This window comes from Amblyomma mixtum, chromosome 5 (genome assembly GCF_055824585.1).
Source record: "Amblyomma mixtum isolate Tamu chromosome 5, ASM5582458v1, whole genome shotgun sequence".
In the NCBI taxonomy this organism is placed as follows: Eukaryota; Metazoa; Arthropoda; class Arachnida; order Ixodida; family Ixodidae; genus Amblyomma; species Amblyomma mixtum.
In genome coordinates, this window is record NC_143016.1 from 102,838,095 (window position 1) to 102,852,096 (window position 14,002).

The following is a 14,002-nucleotide window of genomic DNA, read 5'->3' on the forward strand; positions in this document are numbered from 1 at the left end:
ATCATCTGCCTGTGCTATCAGTTAAGCTCCGACAACTTCTGTGGTCAGGCTGCTGCAGTGGTTATACAAAGAAATCGTTTGATCAAGCAGAGGATGGCACGGTGTTTCAGGGCCACACCTTTTAGAGTAGGCAGCTTGCTATGCGTCAGTGGCAATGCTGCTGACTTTCTCAGTGTGTTCCTGCAGCCTGGCGTTCAAGCACCTTCCAGTATGGCCGATATAGCGCCTTCCACATGACAGTGGAATTTCGTATACGACGCCCCTCTGGCAAGATACAAAGGCATACCTGTGTTTTATAGTGCGAACCGGTTTCGCGTACGCGTTGGCGAACTTAACCTGTCCAGACTCACGAGCTTCTTTGGCATGGTGATAAAGACTAACGCCAGAACGTTGCCCCACTTTCTTGAGATTGTGCGTAAGGGATGACTGCTACCTTCTCTTTTTCTCTTCTTTTTTTATTTTCTCTTATTTTATGCTCTCTGCTTGTCACTCATGCGAGAGACTGATTTCCGTCTGCGATGCAGGCCCTCGGCAACGGAAACAATCATATGCTTAGGGTTACCCGTCGCTTCCAAACGAGCCGCCTGCCATTGAAGACTTTCTTCAACGGTGCGGTCTTCAACATGACAGACAGTACTGAGAAAATTGCCACTGCTTGTTGCCCCAGTAATGTCCTAAAAGGGCCGCTATTGGAATGTGTTACTTTTTCAACAATGTTTGCGAATTTTTGACCCGAAAAATAGCCAAAGTATACAACTATATACAAGTTTGCATACAACTGCTGAAAATAGTCAGGTTCCCCCAATTTTTTTTTGTTTCTGCGGGGATAAAATGAAAGTTGGTTTTAGAGGAAAAGAAATGGCACAGTAATTGTCTCACACCTCGGTGGACACCCAAACCGCGCCGTAAGGGAAGGGAAGAAGGTAAGAAAGAGATAAAGACGTGTCATAGTGTAGGGCTCCGGAATAATTTAGACCACCTGGGGATATTTAATGTGCACTGAACTCGCACTGCACCCGGGCACCTTTACTGAGGGTATTCAAAATAGTGATTTCGCGAAATCGCAAAAGCGACGTTTCGCACCTCTTGTGATATACAACTTTTTCGAAAAAAAAAGGGCTGCGTTTCTTGAAAAACAAAGCGGCATTCCTTTGTGTCGCTACATTTTCTCATCAGATATAAAAATTTCACTGAAAACAAACAATGGTCTTGGGACCTCGATTAGGGTTCTCACCTAAACACATCCATATATGTTACGTACACACACGCGATCTGTTATTGAGATCAGCGCTTTGCGCACTGCGCAGCGGAAATTCTTCATAGGCAAGGTAACAAACAACCTGCAGCCATGAAGCTCGCGTCCTTCGTCGCTTACCGGTTTCCGTCTGAATAACACCGGAAGATTGCATCAGGGTTGGGCTTTCAGCAGGCGGACAACGAACGCAGTGTCGCCTGGCGTTTGTGTTCTTCGCACAGCCACGACCTTTTCCGATGTCGAAACTGCCTAATATTGAAACGCACCGCTTGAATGTACCCGGCCGTTCACCGGCGTTCGTTACCCATTTTGACAGTGTAGTGCAGGTACAAACCAATCGCGCCTGTTTCGTGAGGAAAATGGGGTAGTGTTAGAGCGACAGGCAAGCTAAGGCGGTTGAAATTCAGCTGACGACAGTGCAGCACTCCAGAGGAAGAAGAACTGGTGTGATGGGGGGGGGGGGGGGCAGCTGAGAGGCAGAATGAGAGCAATGTGGATTAGAGAATATGCGCGAGTTAATGATACCCTAGCTAAAATCAAAGACTTTAAATCAACTTGGGTGGGACGTGAGTGAAGAGCAGTGATATTCGAGGCTCGCTTAGGGTAACGGACGGAATTCTGTGAGAAGCAAAACGAAACCAGGGGAGGTTGAAGAGCAACAAGTGGGAAGAAGTGATTAGGAAGGTGGCGGGGATAGGGTCACCGTAGTAGGCACAGTACCGGATTAATTGCACGGAGATCAATGGGAAAGACCTTTGCTCTGCCTCGTGATGACTACGACGATGATGATATTGACGAATCTGACAGACGGCGATGACGGGGGAGGGGGGGGGGGGGATAGGAAAGAGTGGTCAGTGAACGCCGTTGTACTGAGGAACAACGTTAAAGTGCTGTGCAGTTGACAAGGAGGCACGGAATAACGTACAGCCTTTGTCAAAAGTTTGGAGCCCAGGGGGTTTGCTTCTGAGCCACACTGTCCGGTTCGTAATGCATCTACAGCGCTCCAAATTTGCTGAAGGTAAAAAGATTTCTGGTCCTGCCTCCTCCAATGGGTAGGGCTTCCACGAATGCTTCAGGAGTCCCACTGCGAGGCTTAGAAGCAAACCCCCTGGGCTCTAAACTTTTGACAAAGACTGTACTTCCACGCTACCGCGCATGGAATACATGCTGTGTACATGCAGCTAGGCATCGCAGAGCAGTCTTCTAGGTCTTTTTTGGATCTGTTTTTTGGGGTCTCTTTTTGCTCCTCAACTGGTTTTTTTCAAGTACCAAGTCTCTATCTATATCTTAATTACCTTTAGAAATTCATCATTCGTCCACGATATGTTGGAGACTTTTATAATACACTTTTCTACCACTTGTGATACGCCCATCAAATGACGGTCATTCATATACCGAATTCCGTGCTGCTTCTTAGGTTTTCGTGCATGAGCTTCATCCTTTCGTTGGTGCCCAAGCATTACGATTTGCCTCTTGTGGTTGCGGCCAATGCTATTTATTCCTTCCCCGTCTATTTTCATTACATTCATCCTGTCATATAGATCTCCCGTCAATATGCGATAGTCAAGGTTGGAGTTGGAAGCGCCTGATTCCCAAGTAATTACGTCGTCACATTTCACTTCCCTATTTACTATAAGAATGTCATTTTTCTCACGCATGGTCAACATAATTATTCCGGTGCAGTGTAGCTATCCATCTAGTTCTTCTGGTAGGTTGGTTGGTTTTATGGGGTTTAACGTCCCAAAGCGACTAAGGCTATGAGGGACGCCGTAGTGGAGGTCTCCGGAAATTCCGCCAACCTGGAGTTCTTTAACGTGCACTGACATGGCACAGTACACGGGCCTCTAGAATTTCTCCTCCAAAGAAATTCTAGCCGCCGCGGCCGGGATCGAACCCGCGTGTTTCGGGTCAGCAGCCGAGCACCATAACCGCTCAGCCACCGCGGTGGCCCATCTAGTTCTTCTATGTGAAGGTTCATATCCCCCAGTATAAGAGCCACTCTTTGCCTCACATTAGTCTGATATCTTCCCACAGATATTCGATTAAAACTTCCTATTCGCCTTGCTTTCGCTTTATGTCCGCAAGAACACTACTGCTGCTAACTGTACTTCTTTGCCTGTGTTATTACATTTAACACGTGCATGCTCCTCACATTGTTATTTACTCTTTGCCAAGTGAGCCCATGCCAAACCAACATTCCTACTCCTCTGCCTTTTCAATCTGCAGCCTGCCTATTGCAACCTTCTCAACTATAGCGGAGCTCCTTCGAGGTCCCTAAGGTGCGCTTCTATGAACCATAATTTGCTATACTCGCTGCTTCTGTCTCTTGGTTTATTTCAAGCCACTTTGCTGGCGCGCTTCTTCCATGCATATTTATGTAAGCTATAATGCTGATCTTATGCTTCGTTCTCTGATTTCCTTCACGATTTCGTTCATTATCTTTCAGTGGGTCGTTTCATTTCTGGCGTCTGGGTCCTCCAGCCCCCTTTTATGCTCAGCACAGAGGTCCTCACTGCATAGTTCCGGTTTAGGCTTCGAAAACTGCCCCCATTACTCGCTCTTTTCGAGTGCCTTCGGAACCCCTAAAACAGTTACTGCTCTACCCTCAAGCCCCTATCCTACTTTTCCGCCCATCCCGTTGAAAAAATTTCTTGCGCCCCGCTGTTCTCAGTTCCTTGCTGATTTCCACTAAGCGCTTTCTTTCAACTGCCGCCCGTACCCACTGGCGCTTATCTTGGAACCAAGCACCACGTGAAGTTCTGTCTTGGGCAGCATGAAAGGCGCGAAGCGTGTGATGCTTTTTATAAAGCACGGATTAGAGCGCTTTAATCGCGGCGCATCCGGTCGCACGGAGCACGCTGTCATGCGGCATTTTTTAAACTCCGCGGGCTTTCGTTTTTCCCAAATAAAAACGGCCACGGCAAGTCTATGCCGTTGGAAGAGCTTGGGTTGGACAATATTTGTGGAGCTCCTCAACTTTCCTGTTGACGTCCGAACTTTTCAAGCTATATTTAAAAAGTTAATTATTTATCTCTACTAATTATTGAAATAAGACGAGCGAAAAATGGTACTGCAACTTTAGATAAACCCTAAAGACATCCACGTGAATATAGTACTTAAGAACTCTTAGTTTTTTTTAAAAATCTTGGTCCTAGTTAGCTGCGACACCCTGTATATAAAGTGCTAATTTTCTTCAGGGAAGCCGTAGGAAAGCCGTGATCGCCGAAGCGTGGTCTGTAACATTACGGCTGAGACTGTACATGCTCACGTTCCTTCCGACGCAGTTGACGATGTCTGGAATACTTTAGCTTTGTTGTTTTTTTTTAGTAAAGCTAACTTCAAATGTCTCTGGAGGCGCGTGAGGCTTGGGCGAGCACAAAACAGCGTCCTCCTCCGCGAAACCATCACGCCTTTCACGCGTTTAGCAACCGGGGTATTCATGAAACTGATACAAACAGTGCGTCACAATGGCTACTCGGTGTGGGTATGTCACTGTTTTGAGAAGGAGGCAAACGGCACAAGGGAAAAAGTTCGAGCACCTCCTGGTTTTACGGATGTTGCGCAGCACACTGTGTACGCATATCTATGCGGGAGCTTTCTCTATGCTCGGCTGCGCGCGGCTATGCCGGAAAACGAGGCGCTTGCGCGCGAGCCTAACGCTTCATCGAGCTACTGTCACAGCACATTCACAGTGCAGGTCTAGAGAAAGCGGGGACAGCGTAGAGCTCATGTACGGACGAGAGATCGCCTGAGCGCCACCCGCAGCAAAAACAGCGACCATGCACTTTCCCCAGCGAGAGAGCAAAGCATTGGTTTTTGTTACACGTGACGGAAATCGCTGGCTGCCGTATGGCGTCGACTGCGCCTTTGGGCTTGACAACAGGCCAAGTTAGGCCAAGTTGAGTGCAATAGAACTGACCCAAGTTGAAAGTAAGAGAGCCATGCATGATCTCGGCAGCCGTATCGCATCGATAGAGTCAAGAATAGCGAGCCTTGATGAAATGAACTGTGCAGTTGGTGAATGGAAAAAACGATTTGAAGATCAGCAGCGGATGTTGAGTTCAGTAATGGCAAAGGTTGAGCATCTGGAGAACCAGAGGAGGCGTTGCAATTTGCTTTTCTTTGGTGTCGAGGATACAAAACCAAACGAGTCAAATGAGGACTCAGTAGAATGCGTAATTGACGTGTGTAATTCGAAATTAGGAGTTCAATCCGTAAAACTAGAAATTGCTCACAGGTTAGGCAGATTCAAGTCTGGTAGCAACCGTCCTCTAAAAGCGATTTTCGCCTCATACGCTGACAAGCAGAAGGTTTTAAAGAGGGCTTATAAATTGAAAGGAAGTGATGTCAGTATTTCAGAGGACTTTTCTGAGGAAGTACGTAGAAAGAGAAAGTTTCTATGGCAGTTCGCAAAATCACGTGAACAAAGTGGCGACAAGATCAGCCTCAGGTATGACACTCTTATTATAAACGGCGAGAAGTACTTGTTTGATGATAATACAAATGAGGTCGTACCGATAGTAGGTGATAAGGCCAGTGCTACAAAGGAGGTAGGACCGGTTGAGTGACGGTGTCGGTGTAATGCAACGCTGATTTCCTTTCTCGTAATTAACTGCCGTAGCATTAAAAACAAGGTTGATGAATTTGCAGCTCTAATTGATATGGTGAAGCCGTCCGTTATTCTCGGCACTGAATCATGGTTAGCAAATGAAATTGCAGATGGTGAAGTATTCCCAGATCGTTTTAAATGTTATAGAAAGGACAGACACTTGCATGGAGGAGGTGTATTTATTCTTGTGGATGCTTCAATTTCTTCTTACCAAATAAATGTTGCCGATGAATGTGAAGCTGTATGGTGTAAACTGATGCTTAATAACAACAAAGTTATAACTGTGTGTTCGTTCTACCGCCCGCCTGATTCATCAGTTGATGTGTTTGCGCAGCTGGCGGGGACAGTTGACGCAATTCAAACAGATTTTATGGTGATCGGAGGTGATTTCAATCTACGTAGCATTAACTGGACTCATCAACCTCACTTCCAGCCCTTTACGAGTCGCTCCTGCCAAGAACTGATCAACTTGGTTGAACTTTATGCATTGCGTCAAACTGTTCTGGAACCGACACGTGGGGATCACATCCTAGATTTGTTGTTCACAAATCAACCTGAATTCGTCAATTCCACTCAGGTGCTACCTGGAATAAGCGATCACAGTGCTGTGCTTTGTGAAATGAAAGTTGAACATGTAAGGAGCGCTGGTACAGCACATAGGCGAGTATATAACTATGAAAAAGCAAACGTAAGGGAGATAAACGAAGAGTTGAATAAGTACCGAATGATCTTTGAAACGCATGCCGATAACTCTGGAGTGGTTGAACTATGGTCTAGATTTAAGGATAAGATGTTTGAACTGAGGCAGTGCTTTGTTCCGGCATGGATATTAACGAAGAGGAGGAGTAAAAGCAAACCATGGTTTACTCGGGAGCTACGCAGTATTACGCGCAAAAGGCAACGTGTTTACGTTAAATTTAAAGGAAATCCGACGCGTGAGAATTGGTTCAAGCTTCAGGAAATTGCCGGAAGAATGAAAGTTGCTGTGGCAGCTGCAAAGAATTCGTTTGGCATTTCAATGGAGACGAAATTAAAAGAAAATCCAAAGGAATTTTGGAAACATGTAAAGAGAAATGGAAAAGACTCTGTAACTATACCACCTCTTGTTTCTGGTGACACCTTTGTTGAAGATGATGCACAAAAAGCTGAGTTCTTTAATAAATATTTCAGCTCTGTTTTCAGCTCTGAAATCGAACATGCCGATATGAATACCCCGAGTTTCCAGCCAGTGGCGAGTGTTATGGATGATGTTGTGATCAGCATCAACGGTATACAGTCTCTGTTGCAGAATCTGAAGATTGCTAAGGCTGGTTGTCCTGATGACTTGCCAAACAAATTCTACAAACTGTGTGCTGAGTCGGTTGCACCCTACTTAAAGATAATTTTTGAAAAATCGCTTGAAGAATCCTGCCTTCCAGATGACTGGAAAATTGCAAGTGTTGTGCCAATCTACAAATCTGGCCCTCGCAACACTGTATCAAATTATAGACCGGTATCTCTAACTTCAGTTGCGTGCAAGATACTCGAACATATTTTGTTCACCAGTATAGCAGCACATATGGACGCACATTCATTGTTTAATCCTCGTCAGCATGGTTTTCGAAGGGGCCTATCGTGTACTACGCAGCTGACTGAATTTGCGCACGATTTGGCTGAGGCACTGGACAGGCGACTTAGCGTGGACTGCGTGTTTTTGGACTTTAAAAAGGCCTTTGATACCGTGACGCATTCTTTACTAATTCAAAAAATGTCTTTTTACAATATTAGCCCTCAAGTGATATCATGGGTAAAAGATTACCTATGTTTACGGCAGCAGTTTGTGGTTATGAATGGCGCCGGGTCTCAAAGAGTGCAGGTTGTGTCTGGTGTTCCCCAGGGCTCCGTGTTAGGACCACTATTGTTCCTGCTCTACGTGAATGACATTGGTGACGGAATAGTATCTCAAATGCGGTTATTTGCGGATGACTGCGTTCTTTACAGTGTTGTCACTAGTGATCGAGATGCGGAAATGTTCCAAGAAGATTTGAACAGAATCTCAGAGTGGTGCGTTAAATGGAATATGAATTTGAATTTGTCCAAGACTGTCCATATGAAGTTTACAAGAAAGAAAAACCCTGATGTGTATTCATATGTTATTAGGAACACAATGTTAGAACAGGTATTCGAATTTAAATATCTAGGCGTTTATTTTACTCCTGATTTGAGCTGGCGCCGTCACGTCGATTATATCTCTGCTAAAGCATGCAGAAACTTGGGATTTCTTCGCCGAAATGCAAGCACTTTTCCACTGTCATGTCGTGACATTTTATTCAAGACTTATGTCAGGTCGGTTCTGGACTACGCGTGCACTGTCTGGGACCCGCCTACTGCTAGAGATAAAGATAAGTTGGAGAGGGTGCAGAGCATTGCCTCTCGTTTCGTGTCTGGCACACGCGGGGCTCGTTACAGTGCATCGCGTACGAAGGATGCACTCAACTGGGAATTGCTTGACACGCGCCGAAAGAAGTTGCGTCTGAAGCTGTTTCATGCTGTTTATTATTCAACTGTTCGGGTTGAACGCGAAAGGTATGTGCAGGAGCCTTTTTATAGATCCAACCGTGTTGACCATGTTTTTAAAGTCCGCGAATTCACGGCAAAAACTGAATTGTTTAAAATGTCTTTCTTTCCGAAAACCATTAGAGAATGGAACAGACTACCGAGCGATGTTGTGAGTGTGACATCAAATGATGCGTTCTTTCGTTCTTTAATGATGTGATGCGATTGTAATGTGTTCTTTTGAAGTGAGATGTACATGGTGAAAGTTTTATGCTTGTAACTCTGCCTGCGAGCGGAGGTGTCATGTGTGCTGCTTTGTTGTACATTGCACCCCCCCCCCCCCCCCCCCACTGTAATGCCACGGCGCTGTGGGTTCCTTACTAAATAAATAAAATAAATAAATCACGCGGCTGAAATTCATGACCCTGAGGTGATAATGGAACGCTTTAGTATGCCGTAGCCGCCATCCAGCCAAGCCCATATTCTGCCCCCGCTATCCATACCGTGAAGCTCCCACGGCATTGGCGCGTGAAAGATGTGGCAACGGTTGCGGGCGCTGTGGTTAACGGTGTGCTAACGCGTGTTATGTGAGAGACGTATAGCTCGGGTGCTATTGACGCCTTGAGTTCTGTAGCATAAACCGACAAGCTGTACGCTCGCAGTGAGAACATTTCTATTCAATGTGAGCGCAGATGTGCTGTTTGAAGGTTTATTAAAACGAAATGCAATAGTTAGACGTGCACAAAAAGTTCGTACAGTGGGAGATCCTCAAGTAAAAATTTCAGGGGAACCTCCCATCAGAAATACATGAGTATAGGCGCACAAGTTTTGCAGATGAGGTGGAAAAATACTGACAGAGTTGAAACTCACTAATGCAATTAGCGGAAATGATCAAGTTCTAGAATAGTTAATGGTGGCAGAATTTATGAAACATAAAACAAAAGTGTAAGATGGCAGAGGCATAAGAGCAAGAGAGAAGAAAAATTAAAAGAATTAAATCCTATCTGGCTATCTGGAGACGCAGAGATCATAAAAATTGACGGTCGATTTGCGTAGTTAGGTCTAACGCGTATTAGGTTCTGCACAAGATAGAAGCATCTTTCTGGGCGTAATCACTTTCACATGCCAGCGAGCGCATGCATTTCCGCTTTGCCTCTTTTTGTAATCGGTATTAAATTTTGTTCTTATAAGTATATCTCTACCGTTGCCAAGAGCCCGCCTTTAATTGCTTATTTATGTCGCGTGCAAAAAAAAAACAATATTCGGATTCTAAAGAAAAAGAAGCTGCACCAATTTATACATCCTTCTTTTGGTAATAATAGTAGTAATACCTCGGATTTGACGTGTCGAGTAGACATGGGTGCTTTAGGATGGGCGGTGTAGGGGAGGACTCCAGATTAGCAGAGACCAGCTGGGGTTTTTCGGCGTGCGACAGCGAACTCCCGTTTTTGCATTTCGCCGCCATCCAAATGCGGCTCTCGAGGCCAGGATCGAACCCGCAACCTTGGAATCAGCAACCGAGCTACACAGCCATTGAGCCATTTTGAAGCGAAAAGCTTCACTACCCGCACCACAGCCGCGATTTGCCACAGCTGCGCATGCGCGAAACCCAGCGACGTCACGAGCGGCGCAGGTGGCCGCAGCCGCCGCCTCCTCACAACCGTTTGACCTCATTGCAACCGCTTGTTTACCACAGTTACTACGCATGCGTAAGGAGGGCTATATAACGCGCTTGCCTATACCGTTATCGTGGTGCTCCCAATGCATTGTGCGCGAACTGCGACAGCCATGACGTCAAACAAAGCATAACTGCAGTTTTTCGCTTGTATATCCAGGCTTAACCAGAGCTAAGCCACTGCCATTTTTTTTTTCTTTGTTGCACCACTGACCCATTGTGAGGCAATTTATTTAGAACGGGCTGTCTGAGACAACGAACGCTTACAAAAATAAATGTTGCACTACCCACTGCGGTGGCTGAGAGGTTAGGGCACTCGGTTACTTATTCGGTGTACATAGGTTCGAACCCAGCCCCGGAGGCCGCGTTTCGATGTAGGCGAAACGCAAAAGGCACGCATGTGCTGCGCGATGTCAGTACACGTTAAGGATCCCAATGTGGTCGACATTATTCCGCAGCCCTCAACTATGGCACGTGTTTCTCTCTTTCTTTTTTCAATCCCGCCTTCCTCCTTCCCTTACGGCCTGTTGTTTGAGATATTCATCGAGAAGGGAGACAGTTACTGCGCCATTTCCTTTTCTCAAAAACCGCCACCTCAACGTTGTTAGGTTCTCGCGCTAATATTTCGTATATTTTTGGTAAATGGTTTCAAGAAATGGAAGGTATTCTCAATCCGTGCTTAAAGAACTACTGACACCTAATTTTATTGCCTGCTTACTTCTTTAAAATGATACCCTAGATATTAGAATACATGAATCACCGAGCGGTATTCGCCTACTGCCGCTAAATAATTCAGAATATAATTTATTAGCCCATGCTGTTTCGGTTTCTTCAACTGAATGGTGGCTGTGACGTGTAGTTGAACATTTTTATTTATTTATTTATTTACACATACTGCAGTCATAGAGACCAAGCAGGGGGGCAACATTCAAAAAGCAAAAATAATATCAAACACTACGCAAATCCAGCGTTCCGGCAACAAAAAAAAAAGAAAACCAAACAGAGGGCAATGATATTAAGTTTACACATACAATAAGATACTCTTTTCAAAAGCAGCGGCATCCTGAGCCGAAAAGACATTTGCTGGCAGTGAGTTCCATGTTGTGATTGTTCGGGGGAAAAATGAGTCTTTGAACATATTTGGGCCTGCAAAGTACGGGGTAAGGTTATGGTTGTGGCTATTGCGTGTCTGTCGTGTAGAACGGGGGGATATATAGGGAGCAGCATTAATATTAAATTGACTAGAGTAAAATGAGTACAGAAATTTAAGCCTTGCAAGTGCTCTCCTCCTTACTAGAGTGGATATGTTCTTCGTAGACATCAGAACGGATGGCGAGATAGAGCTATGGTAAGCGTTAAAAAGGAAACGGACGGCTTTTCTTTGGATCATTTCAAGTTTCTTTATATCCTTTTTTCTCACATGAGGTACAGAAAAACTGTAATACAACCGCTCAATCAGCCTGCTTAAAATCTAGAATTGCAGCGAACGACGCATCAGTAGTTATATTGCCATATTTTCCCTGCACCTCTCGCGACCTAAATTCCTCTACACGTCACAGCCACCGTTCTGTTCATGAAACAGAAAGAGGGTCAAGAAGAAATTCTAATATAACTTATTTATTACGTATAGGCGAATACCACGAAGTCCTCCATTATACCAATGTCTAACGCATGATTTGAAAGAAGGAAGCACGCAAGCAAAAATTTGGTGTCTGTAGTTGTCTATTGACTTAGAGCAGTCCTAGATATTTGATTAAAACCTTACGCAAAAATGTAAAAGGGAAGCAGTAATAACTCAAGATTTCCCATAAACCTGACGTACAAGTCTTAGAATTATCGGTAGTAGTACATTACAGAAGCGTCAGTTAGGTTTCTTGCCAGACACCAAACTTCCTATAAATTGTTGTCGCATATACTGGGTGCCATTTTCTCACTTTCCAGTGCACACAGCTACGGGTGGGTAAATCTAGGCGCTAGACCATCTCATTTTGTCTGAAAAAAAAAAAAGTATGCCGGGTTCCAAAAGAAGTGGGGCTGAACCGAGTCCCGAACCGGTTCGGAACGGTTCCTTTGAATCGTTGCAGTTTGGGATCAGTTTCAAGATGGCGAAAAAGATATGGGTTCAGTTCGGTTCCGGTTCCGGTCGAAAATTCGGGTTCTGTTCCGGTTTCGCGTTCAGGTTCGGTTCCGGTTCGACACCCTGCTCCTGAGTGATCTTTCACGGGCTTTTTTGTGGTCGTTCAGTGTGATGTCAGCTGTTCTTAATGTTTAGGGGCAACAAGGAAGGTGTAAAGTACCTGAGGATATTTTCCGGCACCTTGTCAAAATCAGACCTAGTACAAGGACTGTGTATTGCACGTGGGACGTTGGCGCTGCCACCGATAGACTAAATTGTTTGCGGCGTCTTACGCACCGTTGTGTTTATCCTATTGCGCGCAGAAACGGTGCTTCCGGCCCCAGAGGTGTCCCCAACTGGAGTCGTGTGCCAGGACAACCCGTTCTCGCTGCCAGCTCCACGTCGAAGAAACTCGAGTAACCGGGGCGCCAACAACGGAGGCGGTTCAAGGCTGTAGAAAGACCATACCCTATTCTTCTTCTCCCTTCCTCACCGTGTTGTGCCGTGCGGTGTCAGTGCAGGCTAAATATCACCAGGTGATCGAAATTATTCCGGAGCACCCCCCCCCCCCCCCGCCCCCACCTGCTGCCCCTTTTTTATTTTTTTCATTACCGCCATCATCCTTTACCCTACGGCGCGGCTGAGGTGTCCACCGAGTAGCGACAGTTACCACGTTTTTCCTTTCTTCACCAATTTTCATTTTCATTGTAAGCGGTCACATGTCAACCGGGTCAAAATCAGGTCCTTAACACTGCCAAGAACCTCATAGCCCAAAGCAATTCCTCCCCCCCCCCCCCCCCCTTCCTCCACCCTTTTCTTCCATTTCATTGTAAATGACCGAGGTCGTCACTCATTCGACTGGTGTTTGTTTTTAAAAGCGGCCACGATTAGCTCTAGAATGACACCTGCCGCTGGGTTGAATTATGCAGAAGTCTTTGTCACAATCTTCAAGGCAGAATTCGTCTTTTGGCAAGAATTTTTCCAATTTTAAGGTCGCAAGAAGGTTTTTACTGCGGCGCAGCATTTTTACAGCGAGAAGGTGTCTGAGGCACATTATCCGTGATAGCCGTTAGCGAAATCAGTCCCCGAAGAGGAAGAACAGAAAGTAAAAGGAGTCCAGAAGCTCCATGAACCATTGCCTGTGTGATTGACTAAGCAGTGAGAAAGCAAACTAGTGAAGCAATTTCACCACACCACCAAGCTTTGCGTGTGTCACTTAGCATTTAGTGTCACTGCATACATTGGTCATCTAAGGCAAAAACTGAACAGCAGCCAAAGCAGATACCATGCTTAAATCCTTATGACAGCTCCTCGCTCAATCAACGACGTCAAGCCATAGTCAAGCCAATTTTTGAAGTCAAACAAAACAGACAAATTTTAAGAAAACTTTTTTGGGACGACGTGCATCAAAGGAGTTTTTAAGAATTGTATTTTATATCATTATTGTTGTTTTTGGTTTAATAAAGCATAACTTCCTCAAAAATACAACTATGTGGCTTTATCACTTGAATCTAACACACGTCATGACGTAGAAAGAAAAATTATGCGATATAATCTGTGCGAAGCCTACGTTACCCCACTGCAGGGATGCATGCGGGGATTACTTTATGATAATTCCGCGCTATTGAAGGGTTCAAGTCTATATTGGATGCGGGTAAAGCATGCCAAGTGTTTTTGGGCTAGCATTTCAAGTAGTCACGTAATCGAGGATTAAATATCAGGCTTCTTCTAGCAGCACCGAAGGAATGCGGAGAGGTTTAGTGTGAAGGCACGGAACGTAAGATTTCAAATTTGCGCTGCCGCCAACCACAC

General features: G+C 45.3%; 1 protein-coding gene across 2 annotated transcripts in view; it reads left to right on the forward strand.

The window, feature by feature from the left end:
* The window catches only part of LOC149343229 (sodium-coupled monocarboxylate transporter 1-like), a 47,969-nt gene extending 34,993 nt beyond the window's left edge, over positions 1-12,976 (forward strand). For both annotated transcript variants that reach the window (XM_089545776.1, XM_089545779.1), the window contains exon 17: positions 12,514-12,976. In XM_089545776.1, coding sequence (XP_089401902.1) covers positions 12,514-12,647 — 134 coding nt within the window. In that variant the 3' untranslated portion in view covers positions 12,648-12,976. The remainder of the gene's footprint in view (positions 1-12,513) is intronic.
* The last annotated feature ends 1,026 nt before the right edge of the window (positions 12,977-14,002 follow it).